At 37.5% G+C, this 17148-nt stretch overlaps 1 protein-coding gene across 3 annotated transcripts in view; it reads left to right on the top strand.

Annotated features, from left to right (window-relative positions):
* Positions 1-458: 458 nt before the first annotated feature.
* Positions 459-17148, top strand: part of LOC103721249 (Protein kinase superfamily protein) — a 30856-nt gene continuing 14166 nt past the window's right edge. For all 3 annotated transcript variants that reach the window (XM_088716743.2, XM_088716744.2, XM_008811373.6), the window contains exons 1-13: positions 459-870; positions 1636-1730; positions 1826-2044; positions 2226-2696; positions 2796-3518; positions 4642-4814; positions 4917-5166; positions 7414-7506; positions 8956-9096; positions 9178-9270; positions 9562-9769; positions 9850-9935; positions 15315-15403. In XM_088716743.2, coding sequence (XP_088572869.1) covers positions 651-870; positions 1636-1730; positions 1826-2044; positions 2226-2696; positions 2796-3518; positions 4642-4814; positions 4917-5166; positions 7414-7506; positions 8956-9096; positions 9178-9270; positions 9562-9769; positions 9850-9935; positions 15315-15403 — 2861 coding nt within the window. In that variant the 5' untranslated portion in view covers positions 459-650. The remainder of the gene's footprint in view (positions 871-1635; positions 1731-1825; positions 2045-2225; positions 2697-2795; positions 3519-4641; positions 4815-4916; positions 5167-7413; positions 7507-8955; positions 9097-9177; positions 9271-9561; positions 9770-9849; positions 9936-15314; positions 15404-17148) is intronic.

Raw genomic sequence — 17148 nt, 5'->3', positions numbered from 1 at the left:
CTGCCCACAACCGTCCTAACGTCATATGCGCGGTCAAACCCACACGTGGCTCTTCCCCTTATTCAGCACGTGCAACAATTGCTCCCTCTCCTCCTGTCTTCGTGCCATCTCGGCGTTCCTCCCGTTACGAAAAGTTCCACGGTCTCACGATTACTGATGTGTCACTTTCGAACCAATAATACGCTGCCATGTAGTATGGGAAAGATTGTGTGAAAGAAACCGGCATCCTATAACATTGATCTATAAAATAATTATACGGTCGACCTCTCACTTCCCCACTTCCCCACTTCCCCTCCCCGAGCCCGCCGCTCCCCTTCGCTTTTTTGCGCTCCTCTCTCATCCGAACCCGCAAAATATAAAGCCAAAAAAATAACCCAAAGTAAAAAAAAAAAAAGAGAAAAAATCGTTTGTTTGAATTGTCTCCTTCTCGTTTTAAACCCGACGAGATCGAGACCGGCGCCGACCGAAGCCCCCAGGACCATTTCAACTCTCTTGGGTTCTCTGACTCCATTCTGAAACCCCAATCCCTTCGGCTGCTCTTCTTCTCCCATGGAGGTGATGCGATTCTTCTTCCCGGGGAGGCGGCGATAACGCCGGAGAGGGATTGGCTTTAGGGCGATTTCTATTTCTTTTCTTGATTCTTGGATCGGATGGCGGAGGGCGATCCGGGAGGGATTCCTTCCGGGCTGAACCGGATCAGGACACGCCGGGCGCCGCCGGAGGACCTGTCCAGCTCCGGCGGGGACGACTCCCCGGCGCCCAATGTGGAGCGCGCTGGAGGTTGCGTGTCGGCCAGGAGCCGGGCTGCCCGGCTGTTTGCCAGGAATAAGGCCGCAGGTGTTGGGAATCCATTGGTGGCTGATGGAAAAGGTAGGAATTTTATTTTTTTTCTTCCGTTTTATGGCCGATTTTCTGTCTAAATTGTCTAGCTTTACCTGTTCTTGATTGGAGAATTATTGGCTATTTGATGTCTTTGTTCTGGTATCAACATTATCTGTTAACATAACGGGGAAATTTGTTGTACCTGAAGCACAAATAATATGCATTTTTTCTTATCTTGAGTGAGAAAATGGAATAAAGAGACGATTTTGAGGGTTAATGAAGGTCGTGGCAGATTGCCATGTCAAGCCTATGAGAAGTTACCTTTGATTCTCTTGTAATTAAATAACCTGAAAATCTCTAACAAATAGCTGTTTCTGTGAACTTTCTATAAACTGTACCAAACAATCTTGTCGCTTCAAAGCAAAAGAGGAAGCAACCATGTCGAGTGAGTAGTTTTAAAGAATTGATGATTGTGTCTCTTGAGCAAGTATGTAGTGTTGGAACTCAGTGTAATTTCCTTGAGCCAAGTTGTAAACCTTCCCGCAGAAGCTGTCTCTAAAGTAGCTCTTTTTGGACGGGATAATACTTATGTATTCATGTGATATATATATATTTGCTATGCTTAACTTTGTTTGAGTCTCTTATGTAGTCATAGCTCATGAATAATCTTTATAGGCGGTTGTACTACTAATGGTTTCAATGCAGTTTGTCTTCGGGCTTATGCATTTAATATATGTTGCTTTAACAAAGAAGCAACATGATTTGGGAGTCAATTATGTAAAGCATTTATATGGTTTTGCTGCATTTTTTCAGTGTTGCGTGCTGGTAAAAAGAGTGGTCGTTGGTTCAGTTCGTATCTAAGCACCAAGGATTCTAATAAAGCTTCCTCTAGAACTCATAACCCTGAGGTAATTTGTGATTGAAATGCATGATGCCTCAACCTTAATACAAATCTACATATCTTTCACTGCTTTATGAACCGATCCTGTTACGAATTTGGCAGGTCAATAGGGCACTGGCTAAACTGCTGAAGAAGAAGAAGAATATTGCAGCAGCCAAATATTCTGTGGATCAAAGAGATCTTACTGGAAGACAATCAATACCAGAAAGCAGTTCAGCTAAAATAGCGTTAAAAGGCCAAAAAAGTTTTTCACATGAACTGGGACCTAGAGGTGGTATTAGACCTGACAATCTCCGTGCCCGCAGTTATAGTGATTTGAGGGTATTTTACTTTTTTTCTTTTGATGAATACTTGGACTTCAAGATAAAGGATGGATAAAACTAATGACCACTTAGTGAATCATGACAAGCATTTTTTTCTTTTTCATGCGATTAAATTTATGTACACTCCTCTTTTTTTTCACCTTTTTTAGATGATAGTATTTGATTTGAGTTGAATTCAGGAACTTTTGGGATCATTACATTCAAAGTTTGATGCTGCTAAAGAAGCAGTGAATGCAGAGCTGGCTGCTTTTGCCGGGGAAATTGATGCCTTTGAGAAGGACTCTGTATCGGAAGTACAAGAAATAGCTGAAGATTTACTGATTCTCTCGCAGCAGTGCACAGAGATGACCTCTTCTCAGTTCCGGGAAAACTGTGAGAGAATAGTTCAGGACCTTGCTGATAGGAGGCAGAAGTGCCAAGTAGGCACTGTGAAGCAACTTATAACACGCATGCTCTTCATCTTGACACGCTGCACCAGGCTGTTGCAGTTGCAGAAAGATAGTGGACAAACGAATGAGGACTCTCTTGATCGATTCAAGCAGTGTCTAGAACGTGTTCCTGCTGTTGAAATGAAATGGATTTCCAAGCATGACCATGCTGACCTAGGTTTGGATAGCCTAGTCAAACATCCTTCGGAGGAACATAGTGAGGTATTTTTCAACTTGAGGAATTTAATGCATGTTTTAACAGGTACCAAATCTTTAGGAAGTAACCTATTATATCTTACGATATTCCTCTCATTCTTGCAGATTTCCATCCGTACAAGTCAGAGATTCACTGTAGAATCTGATGCTTGCAGTTTCAGTTCTCCTGTAAAAAGAAAAGTCTTATCCTCCAGTCATGTGGATGTTGTTTCACAACATCATGGATTAGATGGCAGTCATCCAGAAGAGCTGTTACGCGAGTCCCGTTGTGATTCACTTCAAGAAAGAGAAGAATGTTCCGAAGGGCTACATACAGTAATTTGCAGGATATGTGAGGAGAATGTTCCAACTTCTCATTTGGAATCTCATTCCTATATATGTGCTTATGCTGACAAGTGTGATTTAGAAGGTTTTGATGTGGAAGAAAGGCTACTAAAAATTGCAGAGATACTAGAGCAGATTGTGGAGTCTTACAATCAGAGTAACCGTGCATCATGTAGCAGTCCTGAGATTTCAAGGGTGCAAAGTGCTAACTCAGTCATGGGATCTGAGTCTCATTCTCCTAGAGTACAAGAGTGGCACAGCAAAGGTATGGAAGGGATGTTTGAAGATCTTCACGAGATGGACACGGCTTGCATAGATGATTCTCATGTGGCAACTTCTAATAATTTGAAGATTCTTTTGGCTATGAAGATTGGAGCGTGTGGTCGTAGTTCTTCCAATGGTAGCATGACACCAGCTTCCTCTACAACCACTCCTAGATCAAGCCACTTTGATTTATATTGGTTAGAGCATAACAACCCTTCTGAGCATGAGGATGTAAATCAGGTGGCTTGTTTTGATGATAATACCATATTCTTTCTTGAATTTTGTTATATGACTTTCAGAATATGTTGAAAAATCCTAAAGATTCACAAAGTAAAAGGAGAATAAACCTAAATCCATAGGATGGATGCTGGTATTTCTGAAAGGGAAAGGCAGGCCTAGATAGATAAGAGAATTTGGACGCTTTAGGTGATTTCAGGGTTTGATTGTGAAAACTGATGCTTTAGGTATCTTCCCTGATTGGAAACCAACATAATTTTGCATTTCAAAACATTTGCTTCTTGAGATTTCTCGTAAATTTGTAGTGATGTGAAATATGTTAGAGTAAAGATATGTTAACAGAAGAATATGATCAAAAAATAAAATTTTCATGCTAATTTAATTCTTGTATTCCAGTTTCTCTGTAATTTTGGTTAGTATCAGCTCCCTTTTGCTTTAGCCCTATGACTTTTTTGTCATATCATTAGAAATGAGGTTTACTTTTTCTCTATCTCTTTTTTCTCTTTTCTAATTAAATATTCCATTTAGATTATGTTTAGGGTTGCGATCGAGCTAAGCCAAGTCGAGTAGCTAGAGGCTCGAGTTTGACTCGATTCAAAATACTCAGGCTCGAAACTCGACTCGAGATCGATCGAGCCTTAATATCCAAGCTCGAACTCAACTCAATTAAAAAAAGCAATACTCAAGATTGACTCGACTCAACTCGAACATCAACCGAGCCATACTCAAACTCGAGTTCGAGTCCGAATTCAAGCCTTGGTCATAAGTAAAAAATATGATTAAAACAAAATATTATATTGTAAATACTAAATTAATAATATATTATAAATAAAAAATAATACTATTATATATATATTTCCTCGAATTGGTACCGAGCCTTCGAACCGAGTATTTTGCTACTTGAGCTCAACTCAAAAAACTGTTTTCGTCGAGCTTGAATCGAGCTTCTTGAGCTCGGTAATAGTCAAGACGACTCAAGCTTGGACACGAGTCAAGCTCGAGTAGCTTGCAAACTGGTTGGCTCATTTGCACCCCTAATTATGTTGTTGCCGTTCCTTCTACATGACTTGCGAAAATGAAGAAAGGAAGTTTCTCTTTGTTTATTTAGATAAATCTTGTTTTGCAGATGAATGAAATGGCTGATATAGCTCGTAAGGTTGCAAGCTGTGATCTTGCAAATGAAGGGGCCTCTGAGCTCTTGAACAAGTGGTTGCATGAAATATTGGACATTCTGCAACATAGCCAGCTCAAGGCTTTGATAATAGACACATTTGGAAGCCACATAAAAAAATTACTTAAGTAAGTTTTGGTTTCAGCTTTGAGAATACATTTTTATGAATTTTTTCACATTTGATGCATGGAGAACTACATCTGAAAAACAACTTTGATGGGAATGCTCAGAGAGAAATTTCTACTGGCTATTGAACTAAGGGATAAAAAAAGATTTAAGAACATGGGCCAACCTGAAGAAATCAGAGAACCTTCTACGTCAAGTGCTGCTCAGCGTATGACCCCAGCTCCTTTACATCCCCTGCACAAAGAGCGGATGAGTATTGATGATTTTGATATTATCAAACCAATCAGTAGAGGGGCCTTTGGTCAGGTTTTTCTTGCTCGAAAACGGACAACAGGAGATCTATTTGCAATAAAGGTACATGCTTTAAAAAGATATTATTTGGTGTTTGTTTAACTAATTAACAATATTTGCATGCTTTAAATGGATGACCTTGACACCTTGTTGTTCATTCTAATCTCCGACTCTTTCACTATTACAATCTGCTGTCTGAATGGGATCTAAACAATGTGCTTCCAAGTTTTATGAATCCAGTGCACCATTGCCCGTTGATTTCCATGGTTATGTTGATTAAGTCAGCAAAGGCATTGAGTTGTTGCCATCAAAAATTGATGAATATATATTTTTTAATTTATTTTCTTCGCAGTTCTTCATTGGTGAGTATTAGAACTTCTCAACACAATGGTGTTGTAAGACAAGTCCAACCTAAGTCTAGAGAGCTTTTTGCTACTCCCACTTTTTCTTTCTGATCTCTATGTTTCTATGTCACCTACCGTCAAAAGACCTTTTTCTCATATAAGAAATCTTTTTAACATTCAAGATTGCTTAGCTAGTGCAAGCCTCAAATTCCAAGATCTATGGACATAGGTTCTTGAAGAAGGACAACATTTTCCTTTCATCATGTGAACTCTAGAAGAGTCATAAATGAATAAAAAAGGTTTAATTAGCTGCAAAGTCTTTTCTTATTACATGAATTGTTTGAAACTAAGAAGAGGACTCTAGAAAATTTGAATTGAATTTCTGATAATATAATTCTAGCAACAAAGGAAAACTAAGCCTTTTGACGTGAATGAATGAGTGATTAAGCAAAAAAAATGCATTTAACAAGTATTACGTTCTACTTATTTTAATAACCCATCTAAGCAAGAGAACACCCATTTAGGAATATTTCATTCTATTCCACATTGATAACCCATCTAAGCTAAAAATTAAAAGAAGCATGAGTATGGCTCTTTCTATCACTCGAATAACCCTTTTAAGGAAGAAACCCATATATGTATGAACATTTTATTTCATTTTTTCAAGAGCCAGGCTACTCATCATATTAATAAAGCTTCAACAAGAATAGGGCAAATTTGGTGACTAGAGCCTTTGATAAATGCATATTAAACAAAAAAGTGAAAAATACTTTCTGTTTTTTCAGGCTGAAGCTGCCAAAACTGGCCGAAACTGCCAAATGGAGCAAACCTGAAAATTTTGGTTAGTTTTAGATCGGTTTCAGGCAACACTGGTCCTTTTTGGCTGCAATGGATTGGTTTCGATGGAAACTTCAAACCTTATTAGTTATTAGTGTACTTGTAATCTCCATTTTCAAAAAGTCCAATGAAATTGAGATATAGGGTTTTAGTATAGGTATTATCATGCGGGCTGCTTCACTTTTCTTTTTAGTATCCAGTAGTTCATTCACTTAACTATGAGCCATGTTTCCTCCTTAATTACCTCAACCGAGCCTTGAATATTATATGGCCCACTACATTGTCCACTATCATAGGGCCTGGTTTGGGTTTTAAGGCTTTTCTTATCCATGGTGACCCACAGAGTCTTTGGTCAAAACCACACCAAAACCAAATATAGTCTGGTAGCAGTAACCAAAAACCGATCCAATTCTTTAAAACCCTCAACCGACTTGTTTGTTTCATATGCCAGTTTGAGTACCAGCCATACACAAGTCTAAATGTATACTATTTTTATATCATGTCTTTTCAGAAAATTAGATTGAAAATATGAAATACATCGCTGCTTTTATGTTTTGACTAAAAAGATCACCATTAGCAAGCATTTGAGCACAATTGTTAGACTGAACAAGTGTTATTGACCTTATATTAGTTACACGTATAATTCTAATTTTCTTCTTCCATGCAATTAAGCAGTTGTTGCCTTGTTATTCTATGCTTGCAAATGTTGTTTCGTGGTTATCATTGGTTTCCTTTATTCATTTTGCTGAGATAGCTGTTTTGATATAGCATGTAATTTCACCATTTGGTGTTGGAAAAGGCATATATCACATGTGCATCTCTGGACTACACTTTCATGTGACTTTCTTTCATAATCAAACTATACATTTGTATTTGCTACAAGCCCTTTCTTTTTTTTGGTAGACGTGGACATGTCCAATTATCTATCTTTTCTTTATTTAACCTGTTGGTATCAGCCTATTTCATTTGATTTTGAATTTGTTGGTATTGCTTTTCTTCCCATCATATCGAGAGAGCTATCCATCACTAAAGAATTAATTGCAGAGTTATATAGTTTGGCCTAACAAAGTGATCTTGTTGTCTACATGTCAAAAACTGATTAGGTAATTTTAGATTGTTGTTGCTGCAGGTACTTAAGAAATTGGATATGATACGGAAAAATGATGTTGAGCGCATATTGGCTGAGCGTAATATTTTAATCACAATCAGAAATCCATTTGTGGTAATTTCATTTTCTTTCTTTGCCTTTGGTACATTTTCAAGCAAAAAAGATCTTGTTTCTTGCGAGCCTTGAATATATATCTCTCTTTTTTTGAATGAATGAGTTTGTGTATCACCAGGGGAACAGCTACATTAAACTATCCCCCCTCTACCCAAAAAAAGTCAGTGAAATTTTGCTGACATATTACTAATCTGGATGGCATGGTGCTCCAGACTCATTCATTTTAGTGCTATAGGCACCCTTAAAGTTTGAAATAATTCCTATAGATGCAGCCACAGCCCCACTTCTTGTGGAGTGCTTCTTAGCATGGAGGCTTTCATTGTAGAATGTTGCCCATTTCCTCTTGACATCCCATTAACAAAGACAGATATCTTTCCTTAAAACCCCTATATGAGAGCCAAAACTCCTAGGATTTTGTTTTAAATCTTTCTAACATATTTTCCTGTTCTAGATTTTGAAGAAACTTGATAAAGACATGAATTGTCAGGCACCCCAGCCTCCCACCATCATGCATTTTTCAGTTCCTATTCCTGTATGCAACTCCTACATCTTTCTCATTTTGCTTTCTCTAGGTTCAGTTGCTCCTAGTAACTTTCCTTTTGCATTTTGCATTCATGGATAGCCTATTAAGAATCATCTCCCTCCTATTGACTCTTTTCTAGTTCTGCCTGTAATTGCACTGGAGGCTTCCCAGATTATTTTCATGGACTGGCTTTAAATGCATCTATAGCTACAATAATTTGTTTTAAGAGAATATATATGAATATGTGATCTTGGTTCATGAGTGTGATCCAAATATAAATAGATTACAGTATTTTTTCCACCTAATGGTTAAAATTTGATTATCATGAATACATCTTCCTCTGTCAGATTCTTATGCATCTTCTCCTTAAGAATATTTGATTCTTTAATCCAAAATTATCCACATTTCAAAGGAAAAGAAAAAGTATAATCAAGTGAAAGACTAAAACATTTTATTTGGCTATTATAACAATATGATCATTGTCTTTACAAAGTAACTTGGCCCCCCCTTAGCATGAAACCTGACTTCACCCCTGATTGATATATGCTTCTTGCATGCAGAGTATGACTGAGGTTTCATGTCATAAAATTCATCCTCTTGTATAATCCTTCATTTTTTACAAATTTACTTTTTTCATCATGCTGAGTCAAATTCAATGAGCTATTCTCTATTATTTTTATTGAAATGCTTCTTTTTTAACTATATGTTCGTTGTTGCTGTTTAGCTTGTTCATCATCAGAACATAAACAAACCAAGTTTTCTGCATAGTTTAGAGTATATAAACAGAAAAACTAGACATGTTCCATTTTCTGGCTTTCATTTATTATCATCATTCTTGATGCTTATGTAGCTAAAGCTTCTGCATCAGCCAAACAATATTTATTTAGGTGCAAGATTCATCCCATATTCTTCTTGTACTTTTGCAGGTCCGTTTCTTTTACTCCTTCACCTGCAGAGACAACCTTTATTTGGCCATGGAATATCTCAATGGAGGTGACCTATATTCCCTGCTTAGAAAAGTTGGTTGCTTGGAGGAAGATGTAGCTCGCATTTATGTTGCTGAACTGGTTCGTTCAAGACTAATTTCATGCAATATTGTTACATTCTTTTGAAACCTTTTCCTTATTGTGCTTGTTATGCTATATTAGGTTCTTGCATTGGAATATCTTCATTCACTGGGAATTATTCATCGTGATCTGAAGCCAGACAACATACTGATAGCTCGTGACGGGCACATTAAGGTGACCTGACATTTTATGATTTTGTCAACTTAACCCTTTTTTTAGGCATTAGCTTGTAAAATCCCATATTTTTTTCTTTGCATCATGAACATAAGCAAGAGAAATATTAGTGATGAATGACACATCATGCACAACATTCTAGTGGCCCACAGTCTTATCATATAGTCGATGTATCTTAATATGACTTGGAGAAATGTTTTTATTATTAATGAAAATTCATAGTGACTTCTTCCAGCTTCCAGACTTTTTTTGTTATTAATGAAAATGCATAGTGATTTCTATTTGTACCAGCTTACAGACTTTGGACTATCAAAAATTGGCCTGATCAATAGCGCGATGGACTTGTCTGCATCTGGGACAACTGATTCCATTCTATTAGATGGCCAGAACCAGCATGCTTTTTCTGCAAATGCTCACCGAAGAGTAAAGAGAAGCCGACGTTCTGCTGTTGGGACACCTGACTATTTGGCACCTGAAATTCTTCTTGGAACTGCACATGGTTTAGCACATTCCATATTGCAAGCTTTTTGTCAAGTTTTTTAAGAAGATGAAATTACCTTCTTTGCTATTTTTCTGCAGGCTATGCTGCAGACTGGTGGTCTGTGGGGATTATCTTGTTCGAGTTCATAACAGGGATCCCACCTTTCACAGCTAGGCTTCCTGAGGTAGTCTACAATTATACAAATGTTCATGAACTAAATTATCGAGCACAATGTTCAAAGATCTTTGTTTCATTGTTGGTTTTGGAAAGAAAAGAAGAAAGAAAAAGTTACAGAAGCCATGACTCATGGATCTATTCATTACAAACATTTGAGCGTTCTTTAAAATTGCTGGAAAGTAGAACAACAGTGATTAAACTTATCAACTATTAGGGATTCTGACAACTAAAATATCCACAAAATTTTAGCAGTCTTCTAGTCAAACAAATATTCATATCTTGAAACATACTGGCTTTTCAAAGTTCAAAATGTGCTGTAATTCATGCTTTGCCAGAATACGTAGAACTAATAGCATTAAATGGTGTAGGAATTTGGAGGAAATTAGATACTATCTGGACTCAAAAATTTCTGAACCTTTATCTTTATCATTGTTCAAATATTCTCATATTACAATTGGTTGACAACATTTAGGCATATAATTTGAGCATAAAGCAGGTGATATTGAGTAGATTGTGTGACCATACAAATTATGTTTTATAATTATCCCATTCTTAATCTCTTCAGCTTTTTCTGATCTGTTCCTTAGTTGTAATGTAGAATGACACTGCAATGTAGAATGGTATTTCTTGGCACTTCCTATATTCATATTTCATAGCATGATGGCATTATTGTCGCTTTTCACTGATTGGCCCATTGAATTGAATTTATCAAGACAAGTGTATAATTACTTCAAGGGTCTTGATGATTTAGTATGTTGGACACAAATATTTAAATAAAAACAGAATGTTCAGTGATATATAGATGCTTTAATATTTTTAGGTTAATGCATATTTATTATTTTGAGCTTCCTGATACTTGCACACATTTGACATTTTGGCTAATAGTGCTTCTTAAACTTTGGCCTGAGGAGATTGATATGGATATCATAATTGGACATGGGCAATAAGCAGTCCTAAAAGAATATTCAGGAACACATGTGAGATTTAGTTTAATTTGATTTTCTATCATAGAGTAAACTAGTTATGATATAACAGTATGGATATCAGCATTGGATGCGAGAATTTAGCTCTTAAAAAAGAAAAAAGATTCAAGGATAGACGTGTTAGTTTAACATGGCTATCTTATGTCGGAATGAGGTTTGATGTAATGTTTTATGAAAGGACAATTGGTTTTGGTTGTGGAATTGCATATCAGCTTCAAAAATTTATAAACATGCAGAATCCTCATGGTGGATCTTTCTTTCTGGGATTCTCACCTGCATGGCACTAGTTTCCACATGACATTACTTCTTATCAATGCTCCATTAGTTTGAACTACCAATTGATCAACCATGATGAACAACCAAAGGTTGACTAAGGCTATAAAAGGGAAGCATTCTTCTGAAATTCATTTTAGGTGGCATAGTGGATTAATAAATTTGCAGATAGTCATGTGAAGGAAGTAGGATCTTACCATGATAATCCATCCTTGGGCCTTTATTTTGTCCACAAAAGAGCTGACCCAACAACTTGAACTGTTGCATAGCGTAAATGCACTCCACATAAGCCCAATTGGCACGTAGCTCTGGATATATTCCTTGTTGAACCTTATATTAGCAATTTAATCCAGCTGAGCAGTTTGTTAGTTCTTCGTTGTCTACTTTTCTATCTACTAGGTATAATGCACATGTGACCACATGTCACTACTACTAAACAAAATAATTTTTAAAAAATTAACATGAATTAGATGCTAATAAACCTTAATTGTAGAACTATTTGAATTATTTTTGTGTATTAGAATTCTAACCTAGATAAGTTAAGTTTTGCCATAAGCAATAGATCACTATGAATTTAAATTTTAGATGTGAAATTCTTTTCATCCATATAATCCTAGAAATCATGGAAATCCTAACTTGAATAGACTTTCTCCTTTGGTCTATTCCTCTGAGTCTTGTAACGTGAGTTCCTTCTTGGACTCAATCTAGCAATATTAGGAACTGTTTAAAATAAAAAAAGCAGAAGTTTGGGATGTTTAAACATCTAAGAGAGAGAATAAATTAGGGACATTATGGGAACTGAAAAGTTAGGAAATTAAGCTGCTTTTATATAGTGTTAGGATGAACCTTGGAATTTTTTTCCTGCAAATGCCCTCGGAGTGGAATATTGGATTTTATGGGGATTCTATTAAATGCTTGAGCCTTGAGCTAATATTGGTTGACCATATTTAGTTCTTCATAGCTTTATTGTGACTTGATATTGGTCTTAGCAATACAAGAAGTTGGCATGCAACTACCAATGTCTATGAATGGCTATCTCATTCAGGGTTATGTTCTTATCGATTGGAAGATAAAATTTTGTTGAGTATTTTAAATAATATTTAATCATGTGTTTATAAGTTTCATTCTTTTATGTTTCTTGTGATAATGATTTAGTCACGGTCATCAATCTCTTCTAATTACTGATCATTATCCATCTTAGCTGAAGTGCCTCACTCTTGGTGGAGTAACTTCTCCACATCTACAATCATGAGATCATGGGTAATTGGTTCACTCAAGGGATTCCATGTTGCGTGTTTTCTAAATCACCTTGTCATGTATATGGTAAGAATTTAGTATTTAAGTCGTCTTCATACACTGACAGGTGTCAAGATCAAAGTTTTAAGTTCCAGTACCAGACTTCATACTATTTTTCCATCAGAATGACATGGTATCTATACGATACTGGTACTGGCAGTACATGCTGTAACCAACATATTCTAAAAAATGAAAAACCATTAGTGTTGATTGATACAGCTTATGGTATGCCAGTATGCACAGTACAGACCGGCATAGATTGGTAGGGCTAGTATGGTACCCAAGGTCCGCCGCATGGAATGCCGTACCGGCCGGTACGAGTCGGTATGTACCGGCCCGGTCCTAGATCGGTACCGGAACCACAAGAAATCCGGTTCTTTTAGCCAAACCGGTCGGTACTGGCCGGTACCGTTTGGTACCGGCCTCGTACCGGTGCGAACCGGCCGGTTCCCACCGGTATGATTTTTTTTAATGAACCACAGCGCGAGGCGCTGTGGTTTTTGAAACCACCGCGAGAAAGCACGCGCCGCGCGTGGTTTTCCAAAGAAGTGGCCTCCGGCCACTTCTTTCTTTCAAGAAACAAAGAAGTGGCCGAGAGGCCACTTCTTTGTTGTCAAATCAAAAAAAGAAGTGGCCTCACTTCTTTTTTGTTGTTTTTTTTTTAAAAAAAGAAGTGGTCGAGAGGCCACTTCTTTTTTTGATTTGACAACACAAAAACCGAAGTGGCCTCTCGGCCGAGAGGCCTGTCGCCCTATCTGCACCTCGCCTTCCTCCTCACTCGTTCGGTTATAAAAACCGAACGAGAGGCTCTGTCCAGAGTAACTCAAATTCAGAAGTGTTTCAGAGAGATTGGCTTGTCCAGAGTAACTCAAATTCAGTGAGCCTCTAAAGAGTAAATCAGAGACGGAAAGATTTGAAAGATAGCCCACAAATTAAGGAGGAGGTCCTGCCCAAAAAATCCAACGGAGAATATTTAAGGTGCGGTTTTTTTGTCCTTATAACCTGGCGTAGATATCCGGATCATAAGTATAATCAGGAGGAGGCAAATCAACCCAATCAGAAGGAACGCGCGCCAGGTTATAAGAACTGTCGGATCTCTCGCTCACGCTCTCGCGCCAGGTTATAAGGACAAAAAACCGCACCTTAAATAGTCTCCGCTGGATTTTTTGGGCAGGACCTCCTCCTCAATTTGTGGGCTATCTCTCAAATCTTTTCGTCTCTGATTACTCTTCAGAGGCTCACTGAATTTGAGTTACTTTGGACAAGCCAATCTCTCTGAAACACTTCTGGATTTGAGTTACTCTGGATAGAGCCTCTCGTTCGGTTTTTATAACTGAACGAGTGAGGAGGAAGGCGAGGTGCAGACAGGGCGACAGGCCTCTCGGCCGAGAGGCCACTTCGGTTTTTGTGTTATCAAAACAAAAAAAGAAACAAAAAAGAAGTGGCCTAGAGGCCACTTCTTTTTTTGATTTGACAACAAAGAAGCAGCCTCTCGGCCGCTTCTTTGTTTCCTGAAAGAAAGAAGTGGCCGGAGGCCACTTCTTCCTTGTCGGCCACAGCTTTTTTTTTTTTTTGAAAGAAGTGGCCTGTGGCCACTTCTTTGGGAAACCACGCGCGGCGCGTGGTTTCTGAAACCACCGCATGGCGAAACCACGCGCCACGTGGTGGTTTCAAAAACCACAGCGCCTCGTGCTGTGGTTCATTAAAAAAAAAAATCATCCCGTGCGAACCGGTTCGCACCGATACGAGGCCGGTACCAAGCGGTACCGGCCGGTACGGGCTTCGTACCGGCCGGTTCGGCTAAAAGAACCGGAAGATACCGGTTTTCTTGTGGTTCCGGTACCGGTCTAGGACCGAACCGGTATGTACCGGCCCGTACCGGCTGGTACAGGCCGGTACGGCATTCCATGATGGTACCAATATATCTGTTTCGGCATCCTGACCCCCATATTAGTTCCGGTTTCATGCTAGAACGGTACGGTACTAGTCATATTAACCATGGTTAAGATCATGGCAAGAGGCTTGGGGTTTGAGATTATCTTATGCATGAAAGTGGATTGTTTAGTAAATAACTAGTGGGAATTAAGTGGTTGTTCGATGCATGAATATAAGCTTTTGCCTCAGCATCTTTTTGTTAATGGAAGTGAAACTGGAAATCATGAAAGGCATGTAACTGGTCTACTTTTGGGCATATGGATGTACATGTCATTTAACTCATGGAAGTGCCATTTTTACAGGAAGTAGCCTATGGTAAACTAGTTTCAAATCATACAAGATTTTTGAAGTAACCATGTTTATACATTTAGCACTGTGTTTGCAATTGCCGATCAAGGTTGATAATAAACACATATAGCTAACCATGAAAATCCTCGCCTGACCATGGCTTGTGATAGTTGATTATGTCACTTGAATGCCTGACCTTGTCAATGGCATGCATGTACTTATTTGCCTGTGGTGGATTTAAGGATATGTATTCTAACATCTCACCTTTATCAAACTGTTAATTATTAAAGAACAGGGCCTAGTCAAATTTCATAAACAGGAATAATTAGAAGAAAATTGAAAGTATGAAAACTGGTCTCTCACTGATGGAACTATGCAACCCAACCCAACTTCTAAACTCAAAAAGTGCAAACTATTAACATGGCAATGTTCTTTTTGACTTCAGTTTCATTACCAATTCAGTGTATGTATGACTTGTGAAGATTGGTATTGGAGTTTATTTTATTGGATTACAATTTCTGTATAAAGTAGTTTCTAAGTATGTTTTGTACAAAATCAGCCAGGATGGAGAGCTGCATTTTACAAAATATTTTATTGTTTTGTGTATACAGATGATCTTTCAGAACATCTTAAACAGGAAAATTCCCTGGCCTCATGTTCCTGATGACATGTCATATGAAGCCAAAGACTTGATTGACAGGTTTGTCAGCATTTTTTTTGGTTTTCTAACTTTCTGGTTGGTTAACCGTAGCCTGCAGTTTTCAATATTTTATGCTACTTGTTGGGCATGCAATGCACATTTGAAGAAAAAGTTGTGAATATCAAATTTATGAACACAAAGTTTTACGTAATGTTATATTATATAAAGATTATATAAATTGTAGTGAATGAATAATATTACCATTTTAGTATTTAGGGGGGGGGGGGGGGGGGGCGATGTGTTGGGTCAGGCCAGGGTCTGGAAAACCTGTTAACCTAACCTGAGCCAATAGGTCAGAAATCCAAAACTGAACTTGACTTGTTTATTAATTGGGCAACTCAATCCAACACATGTAACCTGTTTAATAAAAACACCAGATTGAGTCAGGTCTGTGATAACTAGTTAAATTGGTCCTAAAAAATTCAGGTTATAACCATGTTAACCCAATGCAATTATTAAATAGCTTGAAACAAGTTGAATAGGTGGAGACTCTAAAAATGAATTCGACCCATTTAATAAGTGGGTAATTTGGGTCAATCCATTTATAACCCGAATCTATTTATGCCAAATCCAAATCTCCTTATCTTGGTTGGATTGGCCAGGTACGGTCAAAAATTGCCGCCCTTAATTGGGATGGGATATTTTAAATTTAACAATTCTAAAAATCAAAAAATTAAAATTCAAAAGTTAATTGATATTGAATGGTGTAATTGGTTTGCAGTTGGAGAAGATGAAAGGATTAAACGACTAAGATAGGAAAGAAAAATAGATGAAAGAGAGTTAATATGCTACTCCGTTTCTCCAAAGAAGAAGCCATTTGTTAATTGGCTGAGTTTCCATTGTAGACAAGATTTAGTTGAAGAAATGGAATCTAGAGGGGAATATGAAAAGTCGATAATACAATCTGGGATGTGAAATGCTGAATCCTTATAAGGAAAGGATTTGAGCTTAGTCTGCGATTGGAAGAAAAGGATTTGAGCTTTATGACAGCCCAATTTAATGCATTATAAGATTGACTTTTCAATGGAATTATTTTTAAATATTCTTTTTTTGCGTGTATACCCTCCTAAATGTTTGAATTTGCATGACTACCTTTGCAAAGTTGTCCTTATAAAACACTTGCAAAGTTGTCCTTTTTTTTGGCCTATGTACCCATGCCATCTAACACTATTAAGAAATGAGCCGCATAAAATTTAAAATATTCTCAATGGGTAGATATGCAAAAAGAATTATTCATAAGGGAATACATGCAAATAGCAACTTTGTTGGGTATTCACACAAATTTGAATAGTTAAGAGGGTATACATGCAAAATACCCTTTTAAATAATACAGACACACTTTCAAAAGAACATCAAGAAGAAAAGGGAAATAAAATTTAGGGACTACGAGAAGATAAGAAACACTACCAACATAAGCTTGTTTTGTCAAATATGGATGTCATCACAATTAACTGACACGATGTTCGAGTATTCATGTATGTTAATCATGTAGAAAATTTACTGATAGTTTATTCACCTTTTGTATTAAAGGGTAATTTAAATAGGAGTTCTCTATGCCTAAATATAGGCATCATACTGGAAATGATGGTTGGATGTCCATTAGGTCATGATTGAGGGTTTTCAACTTTGCTCTCTGTAACCAATTTTATGCATTATCGCTGAATATTCCATTCAAGATCCTCCTGAGAGTGGCCTACTGAAATGCCAGCAAGTTATAACTTATGCCCTCAGCTTCTATCTATATA

This window comes from Phoenix dactylifera, chromosome 2, assembly GCF_051530095.1.
Source record: "Phoenix dactylifera cultivar Ajwa chromosome 2, Ajwa_hap1_PhDact_Kaust_v1.1, whole genome shotgun sequence".
Lineage (NCBI taxonomy): Eukaryota > Viridiplantae > Streptophyta > Magnoliopsida > Arecales > Arecaceae > Phoenix > Phoenix dactylifera.
The sequence above is the reverse complement of the archived record's forward strand: the minus strand, read 5'-3'. Positions and strand labels throughout refer to the sequence as shown.